Genomic DNA, 16,482 nt, shown 5'->3' with positions numbered 1-16,482 from the left:
AACCAACTTGCTGGCCACCTGCCCCTGAAGCAGGGCCTGGCCTTTCCCTTCCTCCGCAGCCTCTCGCCCACTGCTGCCCTCTGAGGCTGCAGGAGATGCCCTGTGAGGACAGGAATATGTAGGACAAAGCGATGCGGGGCCTGAGCTGCAGCAGCTGTTAGGTGGCGCCCTGCCCTGGTCCCCAGAAAGGCTGCTGAGCACTGGGGCCACGTTGTCTGGAACAAAACTTGGGGGATGATAGCCTGACAGCAGGATTCTGTGCTCCTTCTGGTTGCAAGAGGCATCCTGGGAGATGTAGTTCAGGTCTGAAGTAGTGGGATTTCAGGGACATTTTGATGATTTATTAGACAAATTGAAACTGCCTTGGCTTATCTGGGACATGTGACTGCTGACATTGTTCGTCAGCTCTTGCTAGGAAGCTCTGAGTGCCACTGGTGGCCCTGCTGGAGGCCAGGCCAGTGACAGACAGTTTTATCAGAAGTGGGGTTTTTGGTTTTGGTATTTTGGTTTCCAAGTGCCTGTCACACTGTGCTCCTGATGAAAGCCGTGACTTACTCCTTTAGTTGAGTGAAGAGTCCATAGGCCAACTCTGATGGGTCCGAGCTCCTGCTCTGGAGGGGGCCATATGAAGCGGGCTCCAGGCCGGCTCTGCTGGTGGCCTGGGTGTGTCACTTAATCCCACTGCGCCTGGTTCCTTACCTGTACAGGGAGGTGATGAGGGGCTGTGAGGGTTACTGAGTGAGTCTGCGTGAAGAGCCACAGTGGCCCCTGCCTGGCAAGGAGCAAGGCTCTGCTGGGGTCACTGCCCACCGTTGTGCCCTCCTCCACTGGCACTGGCCGGGCACACAGGTGGAGCTCAGTGAGTATGTGTTGTATGCTATGGAAGCGGCAGCTCTGTCAGGAGCGGGGCAGGTGACGGCCAGGCCCTCGCCCTGCCTCAGCCTGCAGGTCGTCGTAGGTGCCTTCCTGACTCCCTTCTGGAAGGGGAATGCTGAGTTATTGATCTGAAGCTGAAGCTGGGAGGGAAATGGAAGCTGTGGAGTCACCCGAGAGGCAGCAGGGGAGGAAGCAGGTGCCCCACACACTGCTGTCTTCACTGTGGCTCATTCTTGCTTGCAAGGAGTTATTTACACGTCCCAAGTGACAGTCAAAACTGTCTTATTTCTTGGTCTCTTATGCACAACCCGAGGCCAAGAAAAGGGATCTGTCAGCTGGCATTTGCCGAAAATAGCAAGTGGGTCTCTGGGCTGTCAGCTCTCTGGAGAGGAAAACAGGGTGAAGGATCTTTGGGTGATGGTGGTTGCTTTTCTCTCACTCACTCACTACTGTTTCCCCATTTCTGAGGTCAGAAAGGGAGAGCTTTGCTTGTGTGTATCACCAGCAGCAAGCAAGACAGTGGCATCCCCCGAGGCGTGTAACTGTAACCTGAGCTGGTTGCTGGCCCTGGCAGCATCCCAGAATGCCCTTCACACCCAGGGCTCTAGCAGCCTCCCTTGAAGAGTTGCGGCTCAGCTCGAGGGAGCAGGAAACGGCTCTGTGGGTTCTGTTAGTAACGCCCTCTGCATTTCCAGGGAAGCTTCTCAGCCAAACTTCACAACTTTGAGAACTTCTTGATTGCCATCCACCAACCAAATACCCAAAAGCAGGGCGCAGCATGGGACTGCAGCATGGGACTGCAGCATGGGACCGCAGAGGGAGCCTGGCCCCAGCCATTGCTGCCCCCTGCTTCCTGTGCCTAGCCATCGCCTATTCTGTGCCCTGCTGTGAAGATGGCAGGAAGTGCCTGGAATGGTGCCAGCCAGAAGGGCTGCAGACTGGTGGCACTTTCTGGGAATGTGCCATTGTGAGTTGAAAGGCTGGCATACTCCAGTGTCTGGGCTTGGTTTCGTACAGCCTGAGGACCGGGAGTGTCATTAATACCAGAGGCAAGGCTTCTGGGGGTCTCAGGAAGGCCGTCTCCCACCCTCTGCTGCCACTTCCTAGGGTCACCATAGGCGCCTCCAACTGCAGGGGTTCCTTCTTCTATACCCCAAGTGCTGTGCAGAGGCCCCTGCTCCTTTCGGCTTTGGGGAATGGTCTAGTATTGGGGAGCAGGATGAGTCTGCCCACCCAGCTCTTCCCTTTGAACCATCCCAGACCCCTCAAGCTCAGCATACCCAGAGTCGGCTTATTCCACCATAACCTTGAAGACCCTGCTTCCTGGAGAGAGGGTGGTGTGAGGGGGCCACACCCATCTTACAGTGCGGTTTCTCCCAGCCGATGTTGATTCTGGAAAGGCCTGGGTTTCAGATCTGGGAAGGCAGTGCCATTCGATAAGGAAAAACTGGGTTAACCAAGTTCTAGGAAGGGTGCAGGCGCCCTGGGAATGCAGTGGTGTTTCAGTTCATCTTTATGTCTGTTGGGCCCCATCCGTGCCTGGCATTGTGTGAGGGTCAGGGAGAGACAGGTTGGTGGTGGGGGTCTTGTGTGACCACAGCGGTGAGCTTAGTTTCAGGGCCATGCCTAGGTTCTAAGGAGCAGTGCAGCCCTCACCCTCCGTCATTCACAGCAGCTCCTGACAGCCTTCCCCAGCCCCACACTGCCTGCTGGCCAACATTTCCGTGTCTTCCGCCTCACTCGGCAGCACATCCCAAATCCATCACAGAAACCTGCCCTCCCCTCTCTGACTGCCTCCTGTCTCAGACTACCTCCCTCATCATCTTGCCAGGTCCCTAGGGGGCCGAGGGAGCAGGCTGTGGGCTGTGGATCAGCTACTCTCTGCGTGACCCAACCTCCCGCCTCCCTGCAGCCAGCGGCCCATGCCAACCTCTAGGCCTCAGGTTCATAGCCTCTAGGCCTCAGGTTCACAGCCTCTAGGCTCACTGCTGCCCCTTCCCCTGATTGCAGCCCAGGCCTCCAGCAGCCTCGTGTTGGGGAACTTTGTATTCTGGGCCAGTGACCTCAGGAAGAAGAGCAGCTGTCTGTGGCTCCTCAGACACCCTCCTCTGTGCACTGAAGGCCGGTGCAGGGTGAGTGCTCTGGGACAGGTGCCCCCCTCTCTGCAACACCTGACACTCCCAACTGCTTTTGTTTGGGGTGGGTTTTCCTTTGCAGAGGAATGTTGCAAAGGAACATTTGCAACCTGTAACCTGTTGTTACAGGTTTCTGCATTGGCAAAAGCACGCGGTGTCCTCGGGCCTGTGTGTTTGCTCCAAGTGTGTGTGGGCATCGCACCTGCTGGCTCCCCTGTGCAGTGAACTCTGCTAAGCATTGGGTGCGTGGTCAGCCTGGCTTGGTAGGTGGGCTGCCTGTGCTGCCTTCACACCAGGACGGCCTGGCCTGTGGGGAGGTCAGCATGGAGCTGCATCATGGTGCGAGTGGGAGGGCACAAGTGTGTGGGCCTTCCAGCTGTGTGGGGCCGGGGGCTTCCTCCCCGGCCCTCTGTTCATCTGGGAGGGGAGGGAGTTGGGAAGATAGTGACAGCAGCTGATGTTTATCACCCAGGCATGGCGCTTTAGCTGTACTGTCTCAGTCGACACCCAGGATGACCTGCTTAGGGTGGGCTGGTGGAACCCCGTTTTACAGATGTGAAAGCCGGGGCCTCAGAGGTGCCCAAACCATGGAGCTGGGGCAGCCCCCGGCCAGTGGACTGTGGGCCTGCGCTGGGCTGTGCCCCAGAGGAGGCTACTCTCTGTTCCACTTTTCCCTGCTCTGACTTCAGCCGAAGAGCCCTGACCTTTTCCCTTCCATAAACATCTGCCTGGGACGCTGCCACCCAAAGAGCTCCCGTGCCTCGGGGACAGTCCTCTTGGCCTCAAGTCTAGGCCTGCTTTCGCTTCCCTCTGAGGGACACAAGGACTCACGGAGGCATTCCTGTGCCCCCCGCTGCCCACAGCCTCCGGCTCTTGGTGGAGTGGGACTGCTAAGGAATCCTTTACCCACCAAGAAAAAATGAGGATCCAATGCAAGAATGTATGTGAGAGGGGCCGCCGAGGGGGGCGGCGACATGTCAGCACTCCATCATTTTCCTGCCTGAGCTAAGCAGACACTTGGTGGCCACGCTGTGGGGCAGGGTGCAGCCTTCCAGAGGCTCCGGAGGTGACCGGCCTTTGGCATATCTTCTGAGGAAATCTCTTTCTTTGCATGGAAAAGGCAGTGGGGAGTGAGTGTGGTGTGGAGAGGGGAGGAGAGCAACAAAAATGACCTGTTTACCCACAAACCACGGGTAAGTGCCCCTGTGGTCGCAGGGTAAACCCACCCAGGTGGGAGGAAAGGACTGGGGCTCCCTGGAAAAAGCTTGAAACTGCCCTGGAGGTTTGAGAATCTCGGTGCCAGTGGGCTGCTGCCAGCTGTGAGGCTGCTCACCTATAGGCAGGCCAGCAGGTGAGGAGGGGGAGGGTGCTAGGCTCCTGGGAGACACATAGCCAAGTCCTCCCACCCAAGGAGTCGGTGTAGCAGGAGCTCCCTTCGCCTTTTCCTGCGGAGCTCTTCCTGTCCCTTCTGTATATTTGTTCTTTTTTTTCTAATTATAAATAATGCATCCCCAATGGAGAAAATATGGAAATTTTCCATATGGAAATATAGAAAAGCATAAAGAAGGAGGAAAACACAACTCTACAGCAATTCTATAGCACGTGGGAGTGAGGAGGGTGGCATGCAAGCAGTCCTACAGTTGTTGCCATTCCTTTAAAAAAACTTCATGAGATCATGTTGTTTACCATTAAATTTTCTTGGCTTCACATTACATCACAAGCATTTCCCATGTCATCAAAACCTGTGCAAACACATTATTGTTAATGGTTACATAATGTCTGTGGGAGCCAGGGTGTGGAATCTTTAAATTGCTTCTCATGATTTTCTGTTGTAAATAATGCTGCTTTGAACATCTTTCTGCGTACATCTTGGTTCCCATTTTGGAATATTTCCTGGGGTTGAATTTCTGGAATAGTAATGACTGGGCTCAGGGGCATAACCCGCCACCACGCCTAGCTAATTTTTTTCTATTTTTTAGTAGAGATGGGGTTTCACTGTGTTAGCCAGGATGGTCTCCATCTCCTGACCTCGTGATCCACCCGCCCTGGCCTCCCAAAGTGTTGGGATTACAGGCGTCAGCCACTGTGCCCGGCTTTTTTTGTTTCGTTTTGTTTTGTTTTTGAGATGGAGTCTCGCTCTATCACCTAGGCTGGAATGCAATGGCGCGATCTCGGCTCACTGCAACTTCCGCCTCACAGGCTCAAGCAACTCTCCTGCCTCAGCCTCCCGAGTAGCTGGGACTATAGGCGCCCACTACCATGCTGGGCTAATTTTTGTACTTTTAGTAGAGACGGGGTTTCACCATGTTGGCCAGGGTGGTTTTGAATTCATGACCTCAGATGATCTGCCTGTCTCAGCCTCCCAAAGTGCTGGGATTACAGGTGTGAGCCACCGCGCCTGGCCGGGCATAAATACCTTAAAGGCTCTTGATAAGTTTTGCAAACAGCTTCCCGGAGAAGCTGCCGTGATGCTCAGCAGTGCTTGCGGGCCGCCTCCTGAAGGCCTTCCTGGCGCTCAGCACTGCATTTACAAAGCTCCCAGGCAGGAGTGGCACCTCATGGTTGTATTTTGAATCTCTTGCTTTCTCGTGGGTTCAAGAGCCACTTGTGTTTGCTGTCTTGTTGCTGTGCTTGTCCCGAAGGCTCCCCTCGCCTCTTCCTGACTTTGCCCTATGTGGTAACTTGAGCTCTTTTGACATGGCCTTTCCCAGCGCTCAGCAGAGTAGACATTTGGTGCCCAGGAGGAGGGTGAGATTTACACCCCACACCTGCTCTCTGATGCCAGTGCCGCCTGCTCCCAGCTGGGAAAGACCTGTCCTCCTTGTGGGCGGCATCCGATAACCCGCCTGGAGCAGGGCTTAGAGGATTGTAGATCTGCGTGTGGGAGATAGCAGGGTGATAACGTCTGACGTTCATCCTGCTCTGAGCAGGGTGTGTCTCCACACCTGAGCTCCTCGCTGGTGCTCCGGGCACCTCTTGAGCAGCAGGTGGTGGGGCATGCACTCCCTAAGGTTATCTCCTCCAGCGGCATTAGCGGTGGGTATGGTTTTTTTCACTTGTCAATTTGAAATGATTTCAGACTTTCAGTAAAGTTGCAAGAGTAAGACAAAGAATTCTCGTACCCCTGACCCCAGTTCCCCCAATACTAGCATTTGCTTCATTGTTTCCGTTTTTCCCTGAACCATGTGAGTGGGTGTAAATTGCAGATGTGGTGCTCGTGGACCCTTGAGTTCCTCAGTGTTTTTCCCTAAGAATGAGGATGTTCTCTAACATAACCACAGTCCAGTGATCAAGATCAGGAAATTGGTATCAACGCAATCCTCTTTCAAACCTGCAGACCTTATTTAAATTGTATCGTTGTCCCCTGATGTCCTTTTAGCAATAGAAACCCGGATCCAATCCAGGATCGTGTGTGGCTCTCGCCATTGTTGCTTTGGTCTCCTTTCATCTGAAACCGTTCTTGCGTCTTTGTCTCTCACGACCTTTGACATGTTTGAAGAGTCCAAGCCCGTTATTCTGTGGAATTTCCCTGAATTTGAGTTTGCCCCTTGCTTTCTCCTGATTAAATTCAGGCCGTGCACGGCAGCGGGAACCCCATCAGGAGGTGTGTGGTGTCCCTTCGGTGCTAGTGATATTAACCTTCATCTCTCGGTCAGCGTGGTGTCTGCCAGGTTTCTCCACTGTGCAATGAATAAGGACAATGTATATTTTAGAAAGAGGAGGAGCCCAGAGTCCAGCAAGGTTACTCTACCCACGTTCACCATAGCCGGGTGTGACCTGGGTGCCTCCTGGTCACCGCAGTGGCCCCTTCCCAGCCCCCATCTTACCCTGCCTCTGGGAGTCATGCTCTGCCCAACTCACGCCCCATCCTCCTGAGAGCCACTCGCTTCCGCCCAGCGACCCATGCGTCCCTCCCTCCTCCAGGCATCCCCCCTGGGTTCCTTCTTGGCTCTTCCTCCTCGGCCAGACTCTCAACTCCAGTGGGCCTGAAGACGCAGGCCTGACCCACTTCTCCCAGGCTCTTCTCTCCCTGGCTTCAGACACCACTGCCCCTGTGATGCTGCCCAGGTTCTTGGCCCTGCTCTTCCCCCTCTGTGAGCTTGCCTCACTCCCAGCCCTGCCTTTTCTGTCTTGCCCTTCTTATAGCAGGAAAAGTCATCTCCACCCACCCATGCAGGATTTCTTCCTCTACCTTGCTTTCTATGGTGGGTCTCTCGACGAATCTTGTCTGTCATAGCCCAGACATTTCCTAAGCCCCACCCCGACCCCCATGGCTTCCGCCTGTCAGAGGCTCTGTGTCTCTCAGCTCAGGTTCTGAATTGCCCCAGACATGCGCCGTCTGTCAGCCCCTGCTGCTCGCCAGTCCAGAGAGATCCTTTCCACTGTGCATCGATCATGTCCCTCCTGTCCTGTCCATGGCTCAAGGGAGGCCTCAACCACTGGGCCCTGTCTGTGGCTGCAGCCCCACCTCAGGCCGTGGGCTCACACTTCCCTCTCTCAGGACAGCACCAAGCCTGTTCTTCCTGAGAACTTCACAATTGCTATCTCTTCTTCCTGGAGCTTTCTCTGCGGATCTGTGCGTGGCCGACTTCTCCCCATCCAGGTCCCAGCTTCTGTGTCCCCTCTTCAGAGAGGCCTTTTCTAATATCCAGCCCCCAAACCCCTGCACCCGCCCCAGATCATTCGCAAAATGTCACCTGTTTCTTATCTTCCAGGCACTTGTGATCTGAGATGTTCTGATTTGTGTCTTGTTTTTCTTTTCTTTGCTCGTTTCACTGCCATTCATCTTCCATGAGCAGAACCCTTCACTGTTGTGTTCTCGACTCCTAAGGCTTAGAACTGTGCCTGGCATAGGGTCTGCCCCTAGTGGGGTTTTCTGTTTTTCTCCCCTGGCTGTGGGTCTTTCCTCCTCCTCCTCTTCTCTTTCTTCTACTTATTTCCTTGTTTCTTCTCTTTTCTTTTTCTTCTGTCTTTATTTCCCCTTTTCTAGGTTGTTGGCTATAATATGGCACTAAGGTTTTTGCAATATTTGTTTCATTTCTTGAGTATGTTTTTATGTTCCTTACTTAAAACAAAATGGCTGAGTCAAGTGTTTTAAACTTTTTCTAAGAAATGAATCAGATCGGCCGGGTGTGGTGGCTCACACCTGTAATCCTAGCACTTTGTGAGGCCGAGGCGGGTAGACCACTTGAGGTCAGGAGTTCAAGACCAGCCTGGCTAACATGGTGAAACCCCGTCTTTATTAAAAATACAGCCAGGTGTGGTGGTTCACACCTGTAATCCCAGCACTTTGGGAGGCCAAGGCAGGTGGATCGCCTGAGGTCAGGAGGTCGAGGCCAGCCTGGCCAAGATGGTGAAACCCCGTCTCTACTAAAAATACAAAAATTAGCTGGGCGTGGTGGCGGGTGCCTGTAATTCCAGCTACTCGGGAGGCTGAGGCAGGAGAATCACCCGAACCCGGGAGGCGGAGGTTGCAGTGAGCCGAGATCGCACCATTGTGCTCCAGCCTAGGTGACAGAGCAAGACTCTGTCTCAAAAAAAAAAAAAAAAAGAAAAAAGAAAAGAAACAAAACAAAAACAAAATTAGCCGGGCATGGTGGTGCATGCCTATAATCCCAGCTACTTGGGAGGCTGAGGCAGGAGAATTGCCTGAACCTGGGAGGCAGAGGTTACAGTGAGCAGAGATCGTGCCATTGCACTCCAGCCTGGGCAACAAGAGCGAGACTCCATCTCAAAAAAAAGAAATGAATCAGATGGTTAGATGAGGCCCAGATGCAGGGGTGAAAAGAGTGCGTCTGGTTTGGCTTGGGCTCTGTGCTGGGCAGCTGTCTTTTTAGTCTCCACTGTACCTTGGTTTCCTTCATTTTACAAATGAAGGGCTGGCCAACCTCTGAAGCCTCTTTGCATTCAGGGATATAAGTTGTCGTCAGTTGATTTAAATATATATATTATATATATTATATATATTTTTTAAAGATGGAATCTTGCTGTGTCACCCAGACTGGTACAGTGGTGCCATCTCAGCTCACTGCAACCTCCACCTCCCAGGCTCAAGTGATTCTCCTGCCTCACCCTCCCAAGTAGCTGGGATTACAGGCGTGTGCCACCCTGCCTGGCTAAGTTTTGTATTTTCTGTAGAGACAGGGTTTCACCATGTTGTCCAGGTGGGTTTCAAACTCTTGAGCTCACACAAACGTGCCTTGGCCTCCCAAAGTGCTGGGTTTACAGGTGTGAGCCACCGTGCCCAACCTGAAGTATTATACTTTTTTTTTTTTTTCTGGGACAGAGTCTTGATGTCACCCAGGCTGAGGGCAGTGGCGCAATCTCAGCTCACTGCAACCTCTGTCTTCTAGGTTCAAGCGATTCTCGTGCCTCAGCCTCCTGAGTAGCTAGAATTACAGGCGTGTGCCACCATGCCCGGCTAATTTTTGTATTTTTAGTAAGAGGCGGGGTTTCACCATGTTGGCCAGGCTGGTCTCGAACTCCTGACGTGAGGTGCTCCTCCCACTTCAGCCTCCCAAAGTGCTGGGATTACAGGCATGAGCCACTGCGCCCAACCTGATACTTTTATTTTTTTTGAGACGGAGTCTTGCACTCTTGCTCTGTCGCCCAGGCTGGAGTGCAGTGGCACGATCTCGGCTCGCTGCAAGCTCTGCCTCCTGAGTTCATGCCATTCTCCTGCCTCAGCCTCCCGAGTAGCTGGGACTACAGATGCCCGCCACCACGCCCGGCTAATTTTTTTTGTTGTTGTTGTATTTTTAGTAGAGACGGGGTTTCACCGTGTTAGCCAGGATGGGCCGACCTGATACTTTTAAAAGTTATAGTGCATATTATGCTGGGTACGGCAGCTCACACCTGTAGTCTTAACTACTCAGGAGGCCGAGGTGGGAGGATCATTTGCGACCAGCCTAGGCAACATAGGGAGACCCTGTCTCTACAACAGTAAAGTCACAGTTAGGATATCAGGCTGAGCTGGGGGCTCCATTTGGGGTTGGATTTGCTCCCTTCTCTAGAGCCAGGAAATGTTGGGCTTGGCCAGGCATCCAGGAGGTAGATGGTGCTAGCCTTTCTGTGGGGCCACTGTGGGGTTGGGAAGGGCCCTCACTCATTCTGAGGAGCCTCAGTGCTGAGGCAGCGCTAACCTGGGCTCTGACTTCCCTCCCCAGATGCTGAAGTTCCGAACAGTCCATGGGGGCCTGAGGCTCCTGGGAATCCGCCGAACCTCCACCGCCCCCGCTGCCTCCCCAAATGTCCGGCGCCTGGAGTATAAGCCCATCAAGAAAGTCATGGTGGCCAACAGAGGTGAGCACCAGTGGGGCCGGTGAGAGGAGCCTCATGGCCGCCCCAGCCTTGGCATTCTTCTCCCACTCACTGCCCCAGGCCCTGGCTTCCCACTCCCCTTTCTGCTTCTCCTAGGACCTAGGAATCTAACTTCTTGTTTCTTTGCCCTCTAGGTGAGATTGCCATCCGTGTGTTCCGGGCCTGCACGGAGCTGGGCATCCGCACCGTAGCCATCTACTCTGAGCAGGACACAGGCCAGATGCACCGGCAGAAAGCAGATGAAGCCTATCTCATCGGCCGCGGCCTGGCCCCCGTGCAGGCCTACCTGCACATCCCAGACATCATCAAGGTGGCCAAGGTGAGCCCAGCGGCCTGGCTGGGCCTGGACAGCAGGGACCAGGGAGTCTTAGTTGCCACGGGGGTCTCTTGAGGCTGGCGTGCTCAGTGCCTCTGTGCGTGGGTGGGTAAATGGATGGAGCTCAGCAGGTTAGGCAGGGGAAGAGGCTGGCCGAGGCCTTGGAAGGGACTGCAAGGTACCGTCCTCTCCCTGACCCCCACCCGCAGGAGAACAACGTAGATGCAGTACACCCTGGCTACGGGTTCCTCTCTGAGCGAGCGGACTTTGCCCAGGCCTGCCAGGATGCAGGGGTCCGGTTTATTGGGCCAAGCCCAGAAGTGGTCCGCAAGATGGGAGACAAGGTGGAGGCCCGGGCCATCGCCATTGCTGCGGGTGAATATAACGGGCAAGCAAGGGGTGGCCCCGCAGCTCCTGGAGAGGGTCCAGCAGGGAGGGGTGGCAGGGATTCCCGCCTGTTACAGAGATTCCCCCACACCTCTCTCCCAACAGGCGTTCCCGTCGTCCCTGGCACAGACGCCCCCATCACGTCCCTGCGTGAGGCCCACGAGTTCTCCAACACCTACGGCTTCCCCATTATCTTCAAGGCGGCCTATGGGGGTGGAGGGCGTGGCATGAGGGTGGTGCACAGCTACGAGGTGAGTGAAGATGCCCAGGGCTGGGAGCAGGACAGGGCAGCCTGCCATGGGGGCAGGGGCGGACCACTCAAGGGATCTGGAAAGTGGGTGGGGTTCATGGCAAGGGAGAGGTAGCGCTGTGGGGTCTGAGGTCTGGCTGGCCCCTGCCCGCCCTCGCAGGAGCTGGAGGAGAATTACACCCGGGCCTACTCAGAGGCTCTGGCCGCCTTTGGGAACGGGGCGCTGTTCGTGGAGAAGTTCATCGAGAAGCCGCGACACATCGAGGTGCAGATCTTGGGTGAGTGGTCCCGACGCCCCGCCTGGGGCAGCTGGAGGCGGGAGCTAAGAGGCCCAGTCCTGGTGCGGTCACAGCGGCTGGCCTTGTGGACAGCCCTGGGGCCTGTCGGGCGCTTTTCCAGAGGACTCTGGAAAGTGGGCTCTAGGGGCCGAGCTGGCAGTTGGTCCTCACAGCCTTGGTGATGCTGGTGTCTCTCCTGGCAGCCTCTGTACCACTGGCAGCCGGCACTGACTGGCCACAGTGGTTATGTGGGGGTGATGGGGCATTTAGGAGGCGTGTAGATTCCAGTAAAAGCTAAGCCCAGTTTACCTCCCTCCCCAGGGGACCAGTATGGGAACATCCTGCACCTGTACGAGCGAGACTGCTCCATCCAGCGGCGGCACCAGAAGGTGGTCGAGATTGCCCCCGCCGCCCACCTGGACCCGCAGCTTCGGACTCGGCTCACCAGCGACTCTGTGAAACTCGCTAAGCAGGTGAAGGGTGGGCTTCCTGTGTTGGGACAGGAGCCTGTGCTCACAGGCTGGCAGGCCTCACAGTGGGGCGCTGGTTGGGGAAGGGGACTGGGGATGGGGAGAAGAGGGTGAAGGACTCTCCTGGGGGCCAGAAGTGGGTTTGTGGCATCCTTTCCATGTGCAGTTGAGGCACCTGGCCCAGAGGCCAAGCTTAGAGTCCAGGATGGCTGAGAAGAGGGAGGGAAGGAGCCCCAGCCGCCTCCTCAGCCCTGCTGCTACACAGACCTGGCTTCTCTGTGGCATCAGCTCATCTCTGTCATCAGGAGAATGAGATTCTGTGGATTCTGTCAAGGTTGAGGACCATTATGAAGGCAGTCCTCCCTCATGTGCTTCTGTCTCCTACATCATGTTTATTATGATCTGTTTCCTTGCTCTGCACCCTCTGCCCGTCTCTGCTTTTCTGGGACCTCTGGTCGGGGGGTCCTGGGCTGTGGAGGAGGCTGAGGTAGCAAGCTATCTCCCCACAGTGACCTACTCCAGGCCTGGCCTGGAGAGCACCTGCTGTGGCCAGGTGTGCAGCGGGGTCCTGCCCCCTCTTCTTCCCTGGCCTATAGGCAGCAGAGGATGCATCACCTCCCCATGCCGAAGGCCGGGGTGTGCACTCTGCAGCAAGGCCTCAGCCACAGCTAATGCGAGGCATCGACCAGGGTCGCGTTTAAGTCAGGTCTTATTTATTGGCTTATACTATTTCACATTCCAGAACAGGTTTAAGGGAGGTGATTCAGTCTGGTTTATCGTTTTGGTGAGACCAAAAGTGAAACTGGAATTAGGGCTGAAATTTGAGTTAGAGTCATTATCTGTTGGTACCTCTCAAATGAATTTCTTTGGATGGTGGTGGCCAGAGGTGACTGCGCAGTAGACTAGAAGGGGACTTTCTGAAAACACCTCCAAGCAGAAGCAGCGGCTGGGAGAGGCCTGGGTCTCCGGGTCTGGGTGGATGACACAGCCTTGGCGGGCAAGCCCAGGAGGCAGCAGGGCAAGGTGCCGAGCCTGGGGTGGGTGGGGGCTTCTGCCCATGTCTCGTCCCAGATGAGCTGGGTGCAGCCATCTGTGGCTCCGGGAACCCTGGAGCCTAGTGGACTACTTGGGGGACGTGTCCAGGCAGGAGCATGACCTGGGCCCTGGGGTCTGTCTGCCATCTGTGGGGGCAGGGTTTGCCACAGGCCATTCTTTTACGGAACCAACCCAATGGGTGGGACGGAATCCCCGTCCTGAGTCCAGTGAGTTTGCCCAGGCCCTGCCTGTGCCCTCCCCTGCTCACGTGGCCGCCCCCACAGGTGGGCTACGAGAACGCAGGCACCGTGGAGTTCCTGGTGGACAGGCACGGCAAGCACTACTTCATCGAGGTCAACTCCCGCCTGCAGGTGGAGCACACGGTCACGGAGGAGATCACCGAGTGAGTGCGGGCGGGGGCGGGTGGGCGGGCGGGGCAGGAGGCGCGGCTTCTAGGATTTGCATAAAGTACAAATCCTTTTTTGTACCAGGAGCGAAGTGGCTCCTGGGGCCAGCCAGGGGGCTTGCTCACTCCCCACATTGGTGGAGAGCAATGGGGATCCAGGTACTTAGTGTTTTAAAAGTCATTATTCTAAAAGCATTACGTGGTTATTATAAAAATCAGCACAAAGGAGCAAATAAAAATGACTGACAGCCCTCCTCTCTGTCAGGACGCTGCCGATTGCTCAGGCCCAGGTGCTCCCTTCTGTCAGAGGAGTAAAGCAAGGCTCAGAGACATTTGGAGAGTTGCTCGGGGTCACACAGCTGGCGCTGGAACCCAGGCATTTCCGGCTGTCTTTGGTTTGCTCCTTTCCCGGTTTACCTGTTTTACTAGAGACATAGTTTGATGCAATAGAGATGTTTTATGTAGAATTTTTATTCTACTTTTCAAATTATTTAATATTTGTTGAAGGCATTTCCCCAGGCCATAATTCTGTCTGAATACTTTTAGTGGCTGCGTACTATTCCGTCTTGTGTGTATTTCTTAACTTACATAGTCCTCGATTGTTAGGCAATTAGGTTGTGTCTGGCTTTGGTGGTTATTAAGCGTGTCACTTATCATCTGTGTGCCTGAATGTTTGGCTTCAGCTCTGAAGAGTTCTGAGGGTAAACCCTTCAACGGGATTATCTGATTGAAGGATAAGTAGCATCCCTCGGAACAGCCCTCTAGAGAGGTGGCACTAGCGTGCTCCCTGCAGGCACTGAGGATGACATTTTTAAAATCCGCCTGGTTTCTAAATGACAGTCACGATGGCCCTCACCCTTCAAGGTCTCTACTGTGAGCCATGTAATTTCTTGACGCTGCTTTGGGCCAGCCCATCTCACTGTGGAGCATCCCTGACCCCAGTTCTGCCCCCAGCCCCAACCCCACCTGAGACTGAGGATGCTGTCGGGGTGGCTGCTGTGGCCCGCCGGGGGCATGGCGGTCCCTCCCTCCCCTTAGGAGAAGCTTAGAGACAAGGCCAACACTTTGGCTGAGTGAGACACTTCCCCTCAAGCTGCTGTGAACTCCTCGGTCTTGGGTCTGCCTAGAGCGTCCTGTTAGGGATGGGAGTCTGTCTGCTCTGGAGCACGGGTTTTGTGTCAGACAGATTGGGGCTCAGGTGCTCTCAGGTCCCGAGCCACGTGGAGCCTGGGTGAGCTCCAGCCTCTCTGACCCTCGAGCTCCTCCTCTGGTGGGAATGACAGGGCTCTCAGCACACCGTCATGGAGATGAAGCATGGGAGGAGTGCAGCCTGGCCCGTGGCACTGAGTGGGAGCTGTCATCTCTGCTGCGAAGTGGTCCAGCAGGCAGCAAGAACACGGGGAAATCCTGCCAGCGTAGGTTCCAGGCCGCCTTCACCACAAGCCTCAGTGGCAATACATGTAAAACCTTGAGTGGTTTTTTTTAAGACAGAGTCTTGCTCTGTCACCCAGGCTGGAGTGCAGTGGTGCAATCTTTGCTCACTGCAACTTCTGCCTCCCGGGTTCAAGTGATTCTCCTGCCTCAGCCTCCCAAGTAGCTAGGATTACAGGTGCACACTACCAGGCCTGGCTAATTTTTGTATCTTTAGTAGAGACAGGGTTTCACCATGTTGGCCAGGCTGGTCTCGAACTCCTGGCCTCGTGTGATTCACCCACTTTGGCCTCCCAAAGTGCTGGGATTACAGGCATGAGCTGCTGTGCCCGGTCTGGGTTTTTTTTGTTTTTTGTTTTTTTAAACTGCTGTTCCACTTGGACTTGTGACTGCCCTTAGGAGCAGTAAGGCTGAGCTTGGAAAACCCTGCAGAGGTGGGGAAGCTTGCACTCTCCAAGCATCTCTAGGGGGTTTTGGGCACAAGTCCAGCAGGAAAACAGGCCCCAGAAAGACAGGTCCTGACCCAGCACCCACTGTGCAACCCTCTCACAGCTGTGGTTGCCATTTCGAGGAGCCCAGCCTTCACAGCACCTGTTCTCTTGCACACTGCCCCCCTCACAACCACCCACACAGCATAGCACATATGGCCCCAAGAATGTGCTATCCTGGCCCTCTGACCTAGAGATCTGCTGAGGCTTCAAATCTAGGCTTTACCAAGGGGGAGTTTAGGGGACTGGGGAAAACAGACCTCAAGGAAGAAGGAGGCAGAGTACAGGGAGGAGCAGCTTAGGGCTGCGTGGACGGCATCGTGAGTCAGGGGTGCAGGAGCAGGTGGTCCTGGTATTTCAGCGGGCCGTCTCCAGCTGCTAGGCACTGTGTAGTTTAGTTTGCTCCTGGCGGGAGCAGGGCAGGGGCTGGTGGAGCCACTGGTTGGGAGGAACCGGCTGTTCAGGCTGGCCCAGAGCCTATGGGCAGGAGTCACACTGTGTGTGGACGCCCCCCTGGCTGCAGTGCCCTTCGTCTATCCCCCGCCTCATGTTTCCCCGCTTCTCCCGTCCTTTCCCCCTCCCCCCAACGCCCCACAGCGTAGACCTGGTCCATGCTCAGATCCACGTGGCTGAGGGCAGGAGCCTACCCGACCTGGGCCTGCGGCAGGAGAACATCCGCATCAACGGGTGTGCCATCCAGTGCCGGGTCACCACCGAGGACCCCGCGCGCAGCTTCCAGCCGGACACCGGCCGCATTGAGGTGGGCGGAGCTCCAGCAGAGGGAGATGCCAGCTCACCTGCGCACAGGTTCTGCCCGGTGCCTGGGGCTGCAGCGCCAAGTTGCCACAGCCCGGCAGTTAGGGAGGACCCGCATGTGGGCTCTGAAGTGGACATAGAGTACACGGAGGCAGGCAGTGCCCAGAGGAGGGGCGGCGCCTCCCAGGGGAAGAGACTGCTGGGCGCCCAGGTCAGGAGGAAGCCGTGAGGGTGGGAGCGGGGAGCAGGCCGGCTTGGTGGAGCAAAACGCAGGGACCCAGACACAAAGCCAGCCCCTGACCCTCCAGCTCCCACAGGAGCCCCACACCTGGCT

General features: G+C 55.5%; 1 protein-coding gene across 12 annotated transcripts in view; it reads left to right on the top strand.

The window, feature by feature from the left end:
- Positions 1-16,482, top strand: part of PC (pyruvate carboxylase) — a 110,757-nt gene that overhangs the window by 76,869 nt on the left and 17,406 nt on the right. For 8 of the 12 annotated variants that reach the window (XM_031015824.2, XM_055354577.1, XM_031015825.3 and 5 more), the window contains 8 exons: positions 10,178-10,313; positions 10,466-10,650; positions 10,857-11,022; positions 11,140-11,285; positions 11,445-11,562; positions 11,884-12,035; positions 13,352-13,470; positions 15,990-16,152. In XM_031015824.2, the coding sequence (XP_030871684.1) occupies positions 10,178-10,313; positions 10,466-10,650; positions 10,857-11,022; positions 11,140-11,285; positions 11,445-11,562; positions 11,884-12,035; positions 13,352-13,470; positions 15,990-16,152 (1,185 nt within the window). Of the gene's footprint in view, positions 1-2,886; positions 3,009-10,177; positions 10,314-10,465; positions 10,651-10,856; positions 11,023-11,139; positions 11,286-11,444; positions 11,563-11,883; positions 12,036-13,351; positions 13,471-15,989; positions 16,153-16,482 lie in introns of all 12 variants that reach the window. The other 4 variants (XM_063710704.1, XM_055354574.2, XM_055354575.1 and 1 more) reach the window with 1 other exon arrangement.

This window comes from Gorilla gorilla, chromosome 9 (genome assembly GCF_029281585.2).
Source record: "Gorilla gorilla gorilla isolate KB3781 chromosome 9, NHGRI_mGorGor1-v2.1_pri, whole genome shotgun sequence".
Lineage (NCBI taxonomy): Eukaryota > Metazoa > Chordata > Mammalia > Primates > Hominidae > Gorilla > Gorilla gorilla.
Note: the sequence above shows the minus strand (reverse complement) of the source record. Positions and strands in the feature narration are given on the sequence as shown.